At 75.5% G+C, this 15501-nt stretch overlaps 5 protein-coding genes across 8 annotated transcripts; 4 read left to right on the plus strand and 1 right to left on the minus strand.

Annotated features, from left to right (window-relative positions):
* Positions 1-1842: 1842 nt before the first annotated feature.
* Positions 1843-4400, plus strand: IGFALS (insulin like growth factor binding protein acid labile subunit; the record flags this gene model as incomplete). The annotated part of the gene is made up of 3 exons (XM_084250274.1): positions 1843-1858; positions 2025-2251; positions 2467-4400. 3 exons carry the CDS (start codon positions 1843-1845, stop codon positions 4288-4290), a joined length of 2067 nt encoding a protein of 688 aa, XP_084106400.1. The 3' UTR covers positions 4291-4400.
* Positions 4401-4686: 286 nt separating this feature from the next.
* Positions 4687-7037, minus strand: NUBP2 (NUBP iron-sulfur cluster assembly factor 2, cytosolic). 2 transcript variants are annotated; one of them, XM_084249643.1, is made up of 7 exons: positions 7023-7037; positions 6215-6333; positions 5937-6135; positions 5464-5618; positions 5267-5377; positions 5121-5190; positions 4687-4946 (listed from the first exon to the last, which is right to left on the minus strand). In XM_084249643.1, the coding sequence occupies exons 3-7, from the start codon at positions 6088-6090 to the stop codon at positions 4813-4815; spliced, it is 624 nt and encodes a 207-aa protein (XP_084105769.1). In that variant the 5' UTR covers positions 6091-6135; positions 6215-6333; positions 7023-7037; the 3' UTR covers positions 4687-4812. The 2 variants fall into 2 exon arrangements, with proteins under 2 accessions (XP_084105769.1, XP_084105768.1); XM_084249642.1 differs by lacking the exon at positions 7023-7037 and having other exon boundaries at positions 5937-6312.
* Positions 7038-7219: 182 nt separating this feature from the next.
* On the plus strand, positions 7220-11171 carry SPSB3 (splA/ryanodine receptor domain and SOCS box containing 3). 3 transcript variants are annotated; one of them, XM_084250528.1, is made up of 6 exons: positions 7220-7338; positions 7986-8126; positions 9692-9866; positions 10003-10190; positions 10263-10572; positions 10676-11171. In XM_084250528.1, the coding sequence occupies exons 2-6, from the start codon at positions 7998-8000 to the stop codon at positions 10996-10998; spliced, it is 1125 nt and encodes a 374-aa protein (XP_084106654.1). In that variant the 5' UTR covers positions 7220-7338; positions 7986-7997; the 3' UTR covers positions 10999-11171. The 3 variants fall into 3 exon arrangements, with proteins under 3 accessions (XP_084106654.1, XP_084106655.1, XP_084106656.1); XM_084250529.1 differs by lacking the exon at positions 7220-7338 and having other exon boundaries at positions 7737-8126; positions 10263-10365; positions 10447-10572; XM_084250530.1 differs by lacking the exon at positions 7220-7338 and having other exon boundaries at positions 7869-8126; positions 10003-10365; positions 10447-10572.
* Positions 11172-13597: 2426 nt separating this feature from the next.
* MRPS34 (mitochondrial ribosomal protein S34) lies at positions 13598-14477 on the plus strand. Its single transcript, XM_084249221.1, has 3 exons — positions 13598-13886; positions 13962-14004; positions 14120-14477. The coding sequence occupies exons 1-3, from the start codon at positions 13599-13601 to the stop codon at positions 14407-14409; spliced, it is 621 nt and encodes a 206-aa protein (XP_084105347.1). The 5' UTR covers position 13598; the 3' UTR covers positions 14410-14477.
* Positions 14478-14638: 161 nt separating this feature from the next.
* On the plus strand, positions 14639-15497 carry NME3 (NME/NM23 nucleoside diphosphate kinase 3). Its single transcript, XM_084251185.1, has 5 exons — positions 14639-14687; positions 14758-14888; positions 14965-15066; positions 15131-15243; positions 15327-15497. The coding sequence occupies exons 1-5, from the start codon at positions 14642-14644 to the stop codon at positions 15442-15444; spliced, it is 510 nt and encodes a 169-aa protein (XP_084107311.1). The 5' UTR covers positions 14639-14641; the 3' UTR covers positions 15445-15497.
* The last annotated feature ends 4 nt before the right edge of the window (positions 15498-15501 follow it).

Here is a 15501-nt window from a genome sequence, read left to right on the forward strand (position 1 = left end):
GGGAGGGCGGCCCACAAGCCGCCGAAAGCGCGCTTGACGCCGCGAATCAGCGGCCGAGTCGGCGCTGGGAGAAGCCCTCTGGGCTGGCCGGGGCCCTCGCGCCGACCCCCGCGGGGACGAGCGGGTGACCGCTGTTCCCCGCTGCTGACCCCCGGGGGTTCCGCCGGGGCCGCCCTGGCGCTGCCTGAGGGGCCTGAGCCCAGGGCAGCGGATGCTCGAAACTGGACCTGGGGTTTGGTCCAGAGCCGCCCGTCTGCACCAGGAGTCGCCGAGCCGAGCCCCTCCGGGGCCCCCGCGGTGCGCCCGCACCCGTGCCCCAGCACCGGAGGGTCGATTCCAGCCCGACGAGTGGACTGAAGGGGCGGGGGCTTCCCGGGCAGCGCCAGGCGGTCACCACGGCGGCCTGGGCCCATCCCCGGCCAGGAGCTGACCCCCGGGACGCGGCAGCCCGCGCGTCTCCCCGCTGACCCCTCAGCAGGGTGTTCCCGGGCATCTGCCTGTCCCGCTCCCCGCTCTCTCCGGTGGGTCTTCTCAGTCCCTGCGACCGTGGCCTGTACCCCGCTTAAATAAAAAATAAACCCCCAATAAACACTCGGAGGATGAAGAGGAGCAGCCTCATGCAGACAAGCGGGACCCCGCGGCCAGCGCGGGAGCAGAGCCTGGGGGCGCCGTCCAGGCCTGGCCGCTCTGCAGCCCGGAGTGGCTTCCTGGTGGGGGAGGAGCGGCCGCCGGGGCCCCCCGGGCCCCCCTGACCGCCCCAGGGCCACGCTCATGTGCGTCCGCTGGACGGCGGCCACTCGGGCTGCGCTGCCCGCACTGCCAGCGCCCCTTCCCTCCGCGCTGGCGGCCGAGCGTCCCGCGGGGCCTCAGGGCTGCCTCCTGGCCCCGCATGCGGCGTTGCGACCGCGCCGAGAACCGCCTCCGGGCAGCCGGCCGGCCAGCAGGCCGGGCGGGGGCGCATAGTCCAGGCGCTGCCGGCGCGCGGCGTGGACTTTCCCCGGCGGGTCCATGATCTCCCCGAGGAGAAGCCGAGACCGGCCTGGACAAGAGCCAGAGCCCGGCGCGGGGGAGGAGCCGGGGCGGCGGAAGCCCTGGCCGGGGGAGGCAGGCCCGCAGCCCCCTGCAACCGAGGGAGGGGCTCGCCCCCGGGGCTGGCGGGCGGGGGTCCAGCCGCAGCAGGCTCCCACCAGCAGGGCCGGCCCTCGCCTGTGCCGCGCGCCCCAGACGGCTCTGGGGGTGGGGGCAGAGCCGGGAAGGCAAACAGCGGGGAGCAGCCCGGCGCCCCTGCAAGGGAGGAGCAGCGCCAGACGCCGGCTGCCCGGAGGTCACAGGAGGCTGGGCCGGCGGGGAGCCAGGAGAACCCCACCCCGGCTGTTAGGAAACGGGGGGGGGGGGGGGGGAGGTCAGCAGTGCTGACCCCGGGCGCTCGGGCTTAACTCCCGCGTGGCCATCTGCCGGATGGGGGGCCGAGCAGCTGCCCGAGGGCCCCCACCCTCAGCAGGGCGCCAGGCAAGCATAGGGGCTGCTTCTCCAGGGTCGCCCAAGCCCACCCGAGCACCAGCCTTCCAGACTGCTCCAAGGGCAGCCCTGGCGGACGTCCCGCGCCCCCTCCCACCCCGCAGGCGCGAGCCCTGTGGGCCCTGGAGCAGCCCCCCCGCCCAGAGGCGCTTCCGGGCACTGGAGCTGCCGCTGGCCCCTGGCACTAGGGGGTTAACGGCCCGGGGCCAGCAGGGTTGGACTGGCCAGCGGCAGGCGCCCTGGCGGTGGGGAAATCCAGAGGGCAGGAGCAGCGGGCGCTGCAGAGGCCCACTCGCTGCCCACCTGCGCCAGCTCTGCACCGGGATGGCCCCCAGGAGAGGTGAGAGCCGAGCCCGGGCGGGGGCAGCTGAGGGCTCCAGGGGTCTCTGCTGCTGCAAGGGGGGGGCCCAAGGCCTAGGTCCCTCCTCCGCCTACCCCTGTGCGGTGCCCAGGGCGAGGGCGGGGGCTCTCCCCACACTCAGGCCTCACCCTGGACCCTCCGCCAGCCTGGGCGTGGGGCCCCACTGGGACTCCAAGGTCCGAGGGCAGGGGTGGCCTGGTGCCCAGCGGAGCATTGCAGGGGAGTCTGACGCCCTTTGACCGGAGGCACTCCCGGGCCCCCGGAGAGTCGGGGTGCGGGCTTCCTGCTCACCCCAAGCGAGGGCCGTGCCCCTTCCTCTCCTCAATCAGCGCTGGGCCCGGTCTGGGCGTCGGCTACAGGCCCAGGGGGCAGGTAGGTGAGTGTCCCCGACTGGAAGCTGCACCAGGGCAGCCGCCCCCCACCTTCCATTCACTGTCCAGCCCCTGGCCTCTGCGTGCCCCGCTCCTGTCCACCACCTGGCCCGGGGGGACCACCCCACGGGCCCCGGCTGAGCAGGCCGGGTGGGCGCTGAGCCCAGAGGCATCAGGTTGGCTGCCTGGCTCCTGACCCCGCCACACCTCCCCCAGCCCCGAAGCCCTCCCCAAGCTGCTCTCCCCGCAGGAGGCTGGGCCCTGCTGCTGCCGCTCCTGTGGGCAGCACTGGGTATCTGGGGTGCGGAGCTGGGAGTGCCAGGGGCCGCGGAGGCACCCCCCTGCCCGGTGGCCTGCGCCTGCAGCCTTGATGACGGCGTGGACGAGCTCAGCGTCTTCTGCAGCTCCCGGAACCTGACGCGGCTGCCCAGCGGCGTCCCCACGGCCACCGGGGCCCTGTGGCTGGACGGCAACAACCTGTCCTCCATCCCCACGGCCGCCTTCCAGAACCTGTCCCGGCTGAGCTTCCTCAACCTGCAGGGCAGCGGGCTGGCGGGGCTTGAGCCACAGGCGCTGCTGGGCCTGCAGCGTCTCTACCACCTACACCTGGAGCGGAACCAGCTGCGCAGCCTGGCAGCCGGCACCTTCCAGCACACGCCGGGCCTGGCCTCGCTCGGCCTCAGCAACAACCTTCTCACCCGGCTGGAAGACGACCTCTTCCAGGGCCTGGCTGGCCTCTGGGGCCTGGACCTGGGCAGGAACGGGCTGGTGGCGCTGCCCGACGCCGTTTTCCGGGGGCTGGCCAGCCTGCGCGAGCTGGTGCTGGCGGGGAACAGGCTGGCCTACCTGCAGCCGCCGCTCTTCTGCGGCCTGGGCGAGCTCCGCGAGCTGGACCTCAGCCGCAACGCGCTGCGCGGCGTCAAGGCCCAGGTCTTCGTCAAGCTGCCCCGGCTGCAGAAGCTCTACCTGGACCACAACCTCATCACGGCCGTGGCCCCCGGCGCCTTCCTGGGCATGAAAGCGCTGCGCTGGCTGGACCTGTCCCACAACCGCGTGGCAGGCCTGCGGGGGGACAGCTTCCCCGGGCTGCTGGGCCTGCATGTGTTGCGCCTGTCGCACAACGCCATCGCCAGCCTGCGGCCCGGCACCTTCCGCGACCTGCACGCCCTGGAGGAGCTGCAGCTAGGCCACAACCGCCTGCGGCAGCTGCCAGAACGTGCCTTCGAGGGCCTAGGCCGGCTGGAGGTGCTGACCCTGGACCACAACCAGATCCAGGAGGTGCAGGCGGGCGCCTTCCTGGGCCTCCTCAGCGTGGCCGTCATGAACCTCTCTGGCAACTGCCTGCGGGACCTGCCAGAGCAGGCCTTCCGGGGCCTGGGCCAGCTGCACAGCCTGCACCTGGAGCGCAGCTGCCTGGGCCGCGTGCGCCGCCACACCTTCGCCGGGCTCTCAGGGTTGCGCCGGCTCTTCCTGCGGGACAACGGCATCACCGCCATCGAGGAGCACAGCCTGCAGGGGCTGGGCGAGCTGCTGCAGCTGGACCTCAGCGCCAACCAGCTCTCCCACCTGCCCGCACAGCTCTTCCAGGGCCTCGGCAAGCTGGAGTACCTGCTGCTGCCCCGCAACCAGCTGGCGGAGCTGCCACCGGACGCCCTGGCGCCCCTGCAGCGGGCCTTCTGGCTGGACGTGGCCCACAACCGCCTGCGCACCCTACCCCGGGAGCTGCTGGCGCCGCTGGGGCGGCTGCGCTTCCTCAGCCTCAGGAACAACTCACTGCGGACCTTCGAGCCGCAGCCCCAGGGCCTGGAGCGCCTGTGGCTGGAGGGCAACCCCTGGGACTGTGGCTGTGCCCTGCGGGCCCTGCGGGCCCTGGCCCTGCAGCAGCCTGGCGTGGCACCCCGCTTCGTGCGGGCCGAGGCCGAGGGGGAGGACGGCCAGCCGCCCGCCTACTCCTACAACAACATCACCTGTGCCAGCCCCCCGGGCGTGGCCGGCCGCGACCTGCGGGACCTGGGTGAGACCCACTTCGAGCACTGCTGAGCCGCCCGCCCGACTCCCTCCCAGGCCTGCGGCCTCTCTGGGGGGTGGGGGAGGCGGGAGGAGGGCAGGGCAGCCTCCCCCCACCCCCGCTGCGCTGGCATTAAAGTACTTTGCACGCTCTGTGGCGGGTGACCCGGAGCCAGCCCCTGCGCCGCCCCCGCCAGGGCCCCTCCCTGCCACCTGCCCCCTCGTCCCCAGAGGCGGGGGACCTCCAGCCACGTGCAGCCTGCGCACCCCTCTCCCCGCGCTCGCTGCCCAGCCAGCCTAGCCCGGGACAGGGGCACCAGCTGCTCACAAACCCCCCCCCCCGCCCCGCCCCGCCCCCAGGGCGCCCCCGCCTCAGAGGCTGAGGAGACCCGGGGTGAAAGCCCAGACGGGCACGTTTAATCGCCGCCTCCCACGAGGCTCCCAGTTCCCGCGACGACCCCTCAGCGGCTCTGGCGGCAGGACAGGGAGGGCGCAGAGGGCCGGCCCACACCAGGCCTCCGCACCAGCCCGCCCCGCGCCCCGCGCCGGAGGCCCTCAGGACGGCCGGCTGAGGAGCTTCTGGACTATGGCGCGGAGCGCGGGGAACGCGGGGCTGCCGGGGAACTCGCTGATGAAGTCGCGCCCCTCGTCCAGGCGCCTCGTGAGCTCGGGGTCCAGCGGCACAGAGCCTGCGGGAACCAGAGGGGTGAGGGCGGCTGGGCGGCCAGGGGCCCCCTCGGGAGAGAGAGCGGACCCGCACCAGGACGCTCTGCTGGGCCCCGCTGGAACCCCCCACGGCCCCGCCCCGCCGACCTCCCCCAGGGCCCCCCCCACGCGCTCCGCCCTGGGCCCTTGGGGCTCACCTAGGAAGGGCACCCCCGCGAGCTGGGCCAGCTCCTCACCGCCTCCCCGGGAGAAGACGCTGGTGCACTCCTGAGGGCAGAGCGCAGTGACTGGGGACGCCCACTCCGCACAGGCGGGCAGCGCCACCCCGGACGCCCAGACTCACCGCACAGTGCGGACACACGAAGCCACTCATGTTCTCCACGAGCCCCACGACCCGCAGGCCCGCCTTCCTGCAGAAGGTCAGCTCCCGCCGCACGTCCCCCACGGACACCGCCTGGTGCGAAGCAGCCGAGGACACGGGGGTGGGCGTCCCGGGCCTCGCCCGCCACGGGTGCCCGCGGGCTCAGCTACTCGTGATACCTGGGGCGTGGTGACCACCAGCGCGTCCAGCGGACTGTAGGGGCGCAGGGCCTCCAGGGCGGCCGTGTGCTCGTCAGAGGTTCCCGGGGGCGTGTCCACGACCAGGTAGTCCAGCGGCCCCCAGGCCACATCGCTCACGAACTGCTTTATCAGCGCTGCAGACGGCGGGAGTCAGCTCAGAAGGGGGCCCCCAGCCTCCACCCCAGGGCCTTGCTGGCCTGGCCCCGGTGGCCGGGCCTCAGCAAGGGGTGGGACCTGTGGCCCTTCGGGGCTCCTACCGGGACAGGAAAACCCTGAGCTGAGCGCCAGGCTGTCTGGCCCTGAAGCAGCTGCCTGCTGCCCAGCCACCCCGCTGCCAGGCCCTCGTGCTCTCCTGCCCATCTCCCACCCCCGCCTTCCCCAGGCCTCGGAGGGGGCTCTGCGGCTCTCCTGGGTAGGGGCAGGTGGGAGGACAGGGTCCCTGCTGCCGTTACCGCTCTTCTTGGGGCCTCTCCACACCACGGCCTCGTCCGGCCGCTCCAGCAAGAAGCCCACGGACATGAGGGCCAGGGTCTGCTCCTGGTCCAGGAAGACGGGCACCCAGCCGGCGGCGCACTGGTGCACGGCCCTGCCCTGCGCCCCGAGCATGCGGGGGACACTGGGGCCGCACAGGTCGACGTCCAGGATCCCCACCTGCAAGCGGGCAGCGTGAGGCGCCCGGGTGGGCCACCCCGTGAGGGTCTGGGGCGCCATGCCAAAGCGAGGTGCTCACCTTCTTGCCCGCGTGGCGCAGGGCGAGAGCCAGCTCCGTGGAGATGGTGCTTTTGCCCACACCCCCCTTCCCGGAGAGGACCAGGATGACGTGCGGGACGCCCGCCAGGCTTCCGGGCTCTGTCGAGGGGACTCAGAGGTCGGGCAGGATCCCCGCCCCCCACCCAGTCTCGAGGTCAGGCCCAGGGCGGGGCCCAAATTGGGCCCTGCAGCTCGAGCAAAACCCCCATGGAAGGGCCCCAGGGGGCTCCCCTGTGCGCACAAGCCCTTGCACCCCATTAGCAGGGGCGCCGGGGCACCAGGCCGCGCCCCCGGAGGAGGTGCTCCTGGCGGCCCCTCGCGAGGAGGCTGCGGCCAGCACTGAGGGCCCCGGCGGCCGCTCGCCCGCCGGCAGGTTCAAGGCCACGGTGTGCCCCGCGCCGGCCGCCCAGCGAGGCCCACGCGAGGCCGCGCTGCCCCCGCCGTCCTGCGCGGCCCCTCCGCGCCCAGAGCCCCGCGGCCGCGCGCCCCGCAGCAAGGCGGCCTCTGGGGCCCGGCGCCCCTCGCCGGGCAGCTCAAGGCCTCCCGCCTGCCGCGAACTCGGGGCGCGGGGCCTGGCCTTGGGCAGTCGGGGGGCCAGGCCGGGGCCCCCCAGGCGCGCGTGACGGAGGCGGAGGCGCCCTCCGGCGGGCCAAGCGGGCTTTACCGACCCGCGCTTCCCGGCCCCGCTCGCGGGCCTCGCCGCCAGGGACGGGCCCAAGCCGCGCCCGCCCGGGGCCCCCGGCCCGCGGCCCCGGCCCCGGCCCCGGCCCCGGCCCGCGGCCACTCACCCGCCGCCGCCTCCATCCCGCCGCCCGCGCGGCCCCGCCCCCCGCGGCGCCCGGGCCAATGGGCCGCGAGGGCCCGCCCCCGGCGCCCCGCGATAGGCCGCGCGCCCGCGCCTCAGCCAATCAGCTCGCACGGGGCGCGCGCCGCTTCCGCCGCAGGACGGCCGGGCCGCCGCACTTCCGCGTCCGCGCCCGGATGCGGGGCCGCCCCGCCGCGCCCCGAGCCCCCGGGGCCGCGCCCCCCGCCGCCGGCGGCCTCGGGCGGGATTGGGGGGACGCGGCGCCGGGCCCGCCGGCCCCGCCCGCCCGCCGGCCAGAGGTGCGCGCGGGGCCTGTCTGCGGCGGGCGGGGGGCGGCTCGCCGGGGGCGCGGGGCCGTCACCCGCGGGGCCCGGCGCTGCTGCGCGCGGCCCGGACACCCCGGGCCGCTCGGCCCCGCGCCCTGGAAGCCCCGTGTGGGGGCCGAGCGCGGGGGGCGCCCGAGGCGCGCGGAGGTCGCCGGGCCGCGGGCACCTCGGCGGGTTCGCGGGCCGGTGTTTCCGGAGGGGGCGGCGGTGCCGGGGCCGCCGCGGCGGGCGGGCCTCCCGGGGAGGGCGGGGCGGGCGGGCCGGCGGCGGGAGGGCGGGGCGGGGCGGGGCGGGGCGGGCGCTGAGGCGCCGCCGGTCGAAGTGGACGACAGAGGCGGGGCCGGGCCGGCCTGAGATGCCCGAGGGACGTGCTCGGGCCGGCGGGTGGCCGGGCTGGCCGGGCCGGCCCTGCGGAGCTCGGCGCGGCCCGGCTGCGTGGAGGGCGCTGCTCGCCCCCGCCAGGGCCTCCTTGAGCTGCGTGGCCACCGGCGTGAAGTCCGGTTGCCGGGCGCGGCTGTGGTCTCGGCAGCTCGGCCTGGCCGGGCCGCCGTGGCCACGGGGGTTGCCGGAGACGTGGGGTGCCCGTGTCCTATGTTCTCGGAACCTGCGCCTTCTTCCAGATCCTGCCCACCATGGCCAGGCGCCCCCGGAGCAGCAGGGCATGGCCCTTTGTCCTGAGCGCAGCCCGCCGGGACGCCGACACCCGGCCCGCGGCTCTGGCAGGGACCGGCCATACCTGCGGGTACGACTCTGATGGGCAGGTAGGCCCAGCAGGTGAGGCGGGCATGGTGGGCCAAGGTGTGGAGCTCCCTGGGGCCCTCGGGCAATGGACAGAAAGAGGAAGACGCCCCGGTGTCCAGCCAGCCCGCCCCGGACCTGCTGCTCCCAGCACTTCGGCTCCCCCCTGCGTCTTCCACTTGGACCCAGGGGCCCTGGGGTGCCTGGACCTCAGAGCAGATCCCCTGCTGCTGCTTGCTGCTCTGGTCAGCTTGCTCAGCAGAAACTTCTGTCCCCTCCACTCCGCCGGTTTCCGGAGCGGTGGCGTCACGGTGCCGTGGGTCCTCCCAGACGCCTGCACAGTCTCGCCGTCCCCGGCGCGGCACCTCCTGCGGGGTGGGGTGGGGTGGCAGCCGGAGCAGCGGGTGTCTGCGCTGCCTGGTCACCGCGCCGTGGCCTCCATGCCTGGTGGGCGGCGAGCAGAGCTGGAGGCAGCTGTGCCGAGTCACCTGCGCCACTGGGCTCAGTGGGTGGCTGGGGCTGCCTGGCCTGGGGCTGAATCAGAGGCCGTGTGAGCAGCCCCAGCCCTTCCTGGGGCCTCCGCCCAGGACAGCTCTGCTGGCCCGCGTTCCTGTTCTGCCTCCAGCTCCCTCACATGGCCTGGAGCTGTCTGGGCCGTGGTCATCTCGGCTGTGGGTGTGGGGCTCTGGGCAGGGCATGGTCTGGCCGCTCAGCGCCCAGGTGGGGTCACGCACGCCCCCACGCTCTGTGGGTCTCTTGCGCTCAAGTCTCCCTAGGGCTGGTGATGGGCTGGGCGCCCACCTGCTGGCTGGACCTTGGGGCTGCAGCGCTCCCGCCGGGTCCCTACTCTGGTTGCCGTAGGGCGCCTGCTGTCCTGTGCTTGCGGGCACTTGGCTGCTCCACACTCCCCCGCCTCCTGGGCTTTGCCTCCTTTGGACTCATCCACTTATCTCAGTTTCTGTGTGGCTGCCGTGGGCCAGGCTGCTCCTGAGCCCTGGTTACGGGAGGGGGCAGGGAAACAGGAGAGTAGGGGTGCAGGAAGGACAGGAGGGAGGCGGCCCCCCGGTCGGGGCGTCTGGTGCCTGCACTGTGGAGGAGCAGGGCTCTCCCCCGGGGCTTCGGAGCGGATGCGGCACAGGAGCCCGGGGTGAGGGTGTGGGCTGGAGCCGCCGTGGCCTGTCTGCGCCCCGGCACCGGGAGGCCCCTTCCCCTTTGAGGCCGGCCAGAGCCCACAAAGCTTGTGTCCAGCTGGCGGGGTCTGCCAGTGGGGAGGCCAGGCCCCTGGGTGTGGAGCCCTGTGGGGGCGGAACCGTTGGGCAGGTGGGTCTCCGGGGGCCTCTTCCTGAGGCTGCGAGGCTCACAGGCTGCGGGAGGTGGGGTGAGAAGAGCAGAGGCCGGGCAGCAGCCCTCATGAGGGCCTCCCTGCCGCAGCCCACTCCGCGGAGCCGGTGGGCCGTGGAGCCCGTGGGGGCTGCTGTGCGCGGGCCGGGGTTGCCCTGGGAGGGCAGATCCTCTCCCCGGGTGTCAGTGGCCGCTGCGGGCGATGGGGCGGGGGGGGGGGGCGCATCCTCAGCCTCCTCTCTCCCAGCACAGCGACTCAGACTCGGACCCCGAGTGTGCGGCCCTGCCGCCATCTGTCCCCAGCGCCGTGCCCGTGACCGGGGAGTCCTTCTGCGACTGCGCCGGCCAGAGCGAGGCCTTCTGCGGCAGCCTGCACGCCGCACGCCGGGGCAAGGACTGCCGCTGCGGGGAGGAGGACGAGGGTGGGCGTGGGGAAGGCGGGCGCGGCCAGGAGGGTGGACTGGGCGGGTGGGCGGGCCGGCTGGGAGGGAGGGCGCGGCCGGGAGGGTGGGCCGGGTGGGCGGGCGGGGAGGCTGCTGTAGCCCGGCTCCTCCGCAGACTTCGACTGGGTGTGGGACGACCTGAACAAGTCCGCAGCCGCCCTGCTGAGCTGCGACAACCGCCAGGTGAGCTTCCACACGGAGTACAGCTGCGGCACGGCGGCCATCCGGGGCACCAAGGAGCTGGGGGACGGCCAGCACTTCTGGGAGATCAAGATGACCTCGCCCGTCTACGGCACTGACATGGTAAGTGGCCGGCGGGGCGCCGGGGGTGGCGGGCACCTGGCCCGGCCCCTGCTGCCCGCGCCTCGTCCTCAGATGGTGGGCATCGGGACGTCGGAGGTGGACCTGGACAAGTACCAGCACACGTTCTGCAGCCTGCTGGGCCGGGACGAGGACAGCTGGGGCCTGTCCTACACCGGTGCGTGCGGGCGGGCGGCGGGCGGCCAGGCGGAGGGGCGTGCGGGCAGGGGCGCCCGGCTCACGCGCCCGCCGCCCCCAGGGCTGCTCCACCACAAGGGCGACAAGACGAGCTTCTCCTCGCGCTTCGGCCAGGGCTCCATCATCGGCGTGCACCTGGACGCCTGGCACGGGACGCTGACCTTCTTTAAGAACAGGGAGTGCATAGGTGAGGGCGGCCGCGTCTGGGCGCCACCGCGGGCGGGGCGGGCCTCACGCTGCAGCCTGAGGCGCAGCCACCTGCGGCCCGGCTCAGGCTGCGCGTCCCCCAGGAGTGGCGGCCACCAAGCTCCAGAACAGGAAGTTCTACCCGATGGTCTGCTCCACCGCGGCCAAAAGCAGCATGAAGGTCATCCGCTCCTGCGCCAGCGCCACCTCCCTGCAGTACCTGTGCTGCTACCGCCTGCGCCAGCTGCGGCCCAACTCCGGGGACACGCTCGAGGGCCTGCCCCTGCCGCCCGGCCTCAAGCAGCTGCTGCGCCACAAGCTGGGCTGGGTCCTGAGCATGCGCTGCGGCCGCCGCCAGCCCCCCGCGGCCGCTCCCAGCAGCCCCGAGCTCAGGCGCTGTCCACGGAAGCGCTGCCGACGGACCTAGCGGACCCTCCCGCGGACCCGGTGGGGCGGCCGCCCCGGGAGCCCAAGAGGGCCCAGGCTGGGCGGCGCCGCGGGCCCCCCCGGGCGGCCTGGGGTGGGGCCTTCCTGAACTCGCCGTGCACGCGGCCGCTGCCGCTCCTGTCACCGAGATGGACAGAATAAACCCGGCGCTCGCGGCTGACCTGCACGGAGTGGGCGGGCCCGTCCTCCTGCTGCGGCTTTCCTCGCCCTAGAGCAGCCCCAGGCAGGGGTGCGCCCCCCGCTCCCCCGGGGTGTCCCGGGACTCGCCTGCGGGGCCACCTGTCCCTGCTGGGTTTCTGCAGGGAGAACCTTCCCTCCGGGGCCTATCCCAGCCACCCAGGCCGACCTCAAGTTCGTGGGCACAGTGAGGAGCCCAGGTCCAGCAGGAGGTTGCGGTTGGTGCTGGTCAGCAAGAGGCAGACGCGGCGGGAGAGGTCAGACCCCACCCTCCGGGGCCGTGCGCCCGCCTTCACCGGGCGGTCAGCCAGGGCGGCCGGGCGCTCTTGCTCTGAGCTACAGGCTGTGAAGCCTGGGCGGGCACAGGAGAGGTGGGCTGGGGCCTGGGAAGGAGGGGGGGCTCACCTGCTGCAGCAGGTGAGAGGGGGGTGGGAGGGGAAGGTGGTGACGATGGCTTCTGCCGCGTCCAGACCCCCTCAGCCCCGCCCCTGCCCCGTCACCCGCTCGCTAGGGAGGGGGAGCAGTGCCCCGGGGCCAGTGCACCTCCCCAGCCAGCCCTCCGGGGCCGTCCTCCCACAGCCTCTGCCACGCACTTGAGGGGCTGCTGGGCAAGGGCCCCGGTGAGTGCGCTCATGTGCCGGACCAGCTCCTGCCAGGCGGCCACCAGCAGCATGTCCAGGTCCACCCAGAGCTGCAGCAGCACCAGGGCCTGGGGGGCCAAGCAGTGGCGTGGGGTGCTGACTGCGCGCCAGGGGACACCAGCCAAGCCCACCCCACCTGCTCCCTGGGGCTCAGCTGGGGCACCACAGCCAAGCCCCTCGCCAGGCCTGACCGCCTCACCTCCTCCACCTCTGCCCAGTCCGCTGGTGGGCACCCCGGTGGCCACATCCGGGAACTGGGCTGGCGAGACCTGTGCAGAAAAGGCCACCCCCCAGTTCCCACGCCCCAGCGGCACCCCCCCTTCTTGAGTTCTTCCCCCAGACCCCCCCCCTTCCCCAGAATGCCCTGGCCCAGCCAGGTAGCAGGGGGAGGTACAGCAGGTGGACGTCCAGGCCGACGGTGGCCAGGTAGGAGGAGGCAGGGCCCTCGGGAAGGAGCTGGGGCACCGGACAGGTGGCACTGTAGGTCTGCAGACCAAGAAGGCTCGCTGCACCCACTTCTTGGGCTGCAGCGAGGGCCCACAGACGGCTGCCGGTTTGTAGAAAGGAGGCGTGCTCGGGCAGCCCGCGGCGGAGCCAGGCTGTCAGGCTCCTGCGTGTCCCAGGCCCCGGGAGATTTGGGCTGCGCTCCCCACTCCCAATTTGCCTCTGGACTCCAGCCTGGCACACAGCAGGCGCCTGATAAATGCTGAACCTTGGACACTGGGGCCTGGCGCGGTGATGCCCTGGTGCCAGCGTCTGCCAGTGGCCCCCAGTTCTCTGGGCGCAGGAGCCTGGGCTACAGAACAAGGGCTGGGCTGGCATCTGGGGTGCACCCGAGCCTCACCTGATGCCCTGGCCTGCGGCTGGCCCCGGCTCTCAGGGGATCTGCCCGGTGTCTGCGCCTCACTCCCAGCTGCTTCGTCCACCCCGACGCCCCCAGGGGCACTGGGCAAGGAGCTCCAGCCATGGCGCCCCCTTGGCCCCCTCCCCCTGAGCAGGACGGCAGAGGGGGACGGCGCCCCGCGGAGCAGGCACCTGCATCAGCTGCACCAGCCCTGCAGAAACTCCTCTGGCTCCAGCAGCAGCAGGATGTGCTCGGCCACAGCCCCGGCCTGGGGGGAGGGGGGGCACCTGCAGGGACTCCACGGGCACTGCCATCCTCGGCCCAGCCCAGGGGCGTTTGCTCAGAGGTCATGGTCACGTCCTGCCCAGGGCTGTGTCCAGCGCCTCCCCCTGGCTAAGACCAGCCGGCCCGAGATGGAGGGCGCAGCCCGGGAGGGGCTCCTTGGCAGCGGCGGCCGAGTCTGCCTCTGCCCGGCCTGGCCTCACCCGGTTGGCGGTGGCCTGAGCCCCGACTGCCAGGGCCACCCGGGAGGGGCGCGGGGCCGCGGCTGCTGCCCTCCAAGGCGGCAGCGCCTCAAGAAACGGGCCGGGCGGCACACACTCCGCGGGGGCGAGGCCCCGGCTCCCCCGAGGCTGCGGGCGGGGAGCCGGGGCTCCAGAAGGCCCTCGCGGCCCAGGGCGGCCAGCAGGGCTGGGGCGGGAGGGGACAGCGCGGTCCCGCCTCCACCTGCGCGGTCGCTGCCCGGGGAGGCGGGGGACGGCGGCCCGGGCGAGGGGGCGGCGACAGGCGTGCGCCGGCGGCTCGAGCCGCACCTGGGTCCGCGCGCCCCGGCCCCGGCCCCGCCCCGGCCCGGCGCCCCCCGCTTCCGCCGCGGGCCTCGGCGCTTCCGGCGGCGGTTCCGGCCGGGCGCGGGCGGCCATGGCGCGCGGGAGGCCGCGGCCGATCGCCGAGCTCGCCCGCCGCGTGCGGGCCCTGCGCGAGCAGCGGGAGCGGCCGCGGGACGCGCCGCGCCGCGCGCTGGACCCCGAGGCGCTGCCCGCCCGGGCGCGGCCCGACGCGCGCCGCGAGAGCCGCCTGCTGCCGCTGCTGCGCCGCCTGCCGCTGCTCGGCCTGGGCCGCCTGGTCACGCGCAAGTCCTGGCTGTGGCGGCACGACGGCCCGAGCTACTGGCGCCTCACGCGCGTGCGGCCCGACGGCGCGGCGCAGGTGGGGGCCGCCCGGGGGGCGCCCGCCGCGGGCTCGGGCCGCGGGCTCGCTGAGCGCCCCTCGCTGTCTCCGCAGGGCCTGGACGGCGGCAGGGCCTGGGGCGTCCTGACCTTCAGAGGTGAGCGGCGGGGGGCGGCGGGGGGCCGGGCGGGGGCGGCGGGGGGCGCCCGGGGGCGGGGGGGGGCGCCCGGGGGCGGGGGGGGCAGCGCGCGCCACGGCCGGCCTCCCCGCAGGCAGGACGGAGCGCGCGCCGCGGGAGATCGCGCAGGCCGCGCACCACGACTGGCGGCTGGTGCCCAGGCACGCCGAGGCGGCCTTCACCGCGCCCGCGCCCGCGCCCGCGCCCGGCCCCCGCGCCGCGCCCTACCCGCCGCTCCTGCGCGCCATGATCCTCGCCGAGCGGCAGAAGAGCGGGGACCGCGGCGCGGAGGAGCCGGCGCTGAGCCTGGCGCGCGCCCCCGGGGACCCCTGGGACTACCCCGCGCCGCCGGGGCGCAGGAGGGCCGGGGGCGCGCCCGTCTAGGCGCCCCTGCCCCGCCGACCTCGCCCCTGCCGAGCCCGGGCAGGGGCTGCGAGCCCCAATAAAGACACGTGCGCCACCGGCCTGTGCGTCTGCGTGCGGGGCGCCGGGGGGGGGGGCGGGGGCGGGGCGCCGGGGGGCGGGGCGCCGGGGGGCCGGGCCGGGGCGGGGCGTCCGGCCGGGGCGCCGCGCCGTGCGGGCCCCTTTAAGCCGAGCCCCGCCCGCCGCCGCCGCCATGATCTGCCTGGTGCTGACGGTCTTCGCCAACCTCTTCCCGGCGGGTGAGCGGCGCGGGGCCGGGCGGGGGGCGGGGGGCGGGGGCGCGGGGGTCCTGACGCCCCCGCCCCGCAGCCCGCGGCGGCGCGCACGAGCGCACCTTCGTGGCGGTGAAGCCGGACGGCGTGCAGCGGCGGCTGGTGGGCGAGGTGGTGCGGCGCCTGGAGCGGAAGGGCTTCCAGCTCGTGGCGCTCAAGCTGGTGCAGGTGGGCGGGGGCGCGGGGGCGCGGGGGGCGCGGGGGCGCGGGGCGGGGCGGGGCGGGGCTGAGCGCTCGTCCCCAGGCGCCCGAGGAGCTGCTGCGGGAGCACTACGCCGAGCTGCGCCAGCGCCCCTTCTTCGGCCGCCTGCTCCAGTACATGGGCTCGGGGCCCGTGGTGGCCATGGTGAGTCCGGGCGCGGCGGGCGGCGGGCGGCGTCCCGGGCCGCGCTGACCCCCGCGCCCCGCAGGTGTGGCAGGGGCTGGACGTGGTGCGCGCCTCGCGGGCGCTCATCGGGGCCACGGACCCGGCCGACGCCCCGCCCGGCACCATCCGCGGGGACTTCTGCGTGGAGATCGGCAAGTAAGGCCGCGCCCCGCCCCGCCCCCGCCGCGCCCCGTCCCGTCCCCCCCCCCCCGCGCTCACGCCCCGCCCCGCCCGCGCAGGAACGTGGTCCACGGCAGCGACTCGGTGGACAGCGCCCGCCGCGAGATCGCGCTCTGGTTCCGCGCGGACGAGCTGCTGTGCTGGGAGGACAGCGCCGGGCACTGGCTGCACGAGTAGCCGCCGCCCGCACCCCCGCACCCCCGCACCCCGCCCCACCCCACCCCCGCCCCCGCC

The sequence above is a fragment of the Talpa europaea genome, assembly GCF_964194135.1.
Source record: "Talpa europaea genome assembly, chromosome: 12".
NCBI classification, from domain to species: Eukaryota; Metazoa; Chordata; class Mammalia; order Eulipotyphla; family Talpidae; genus Talpa; species Talpa europaea.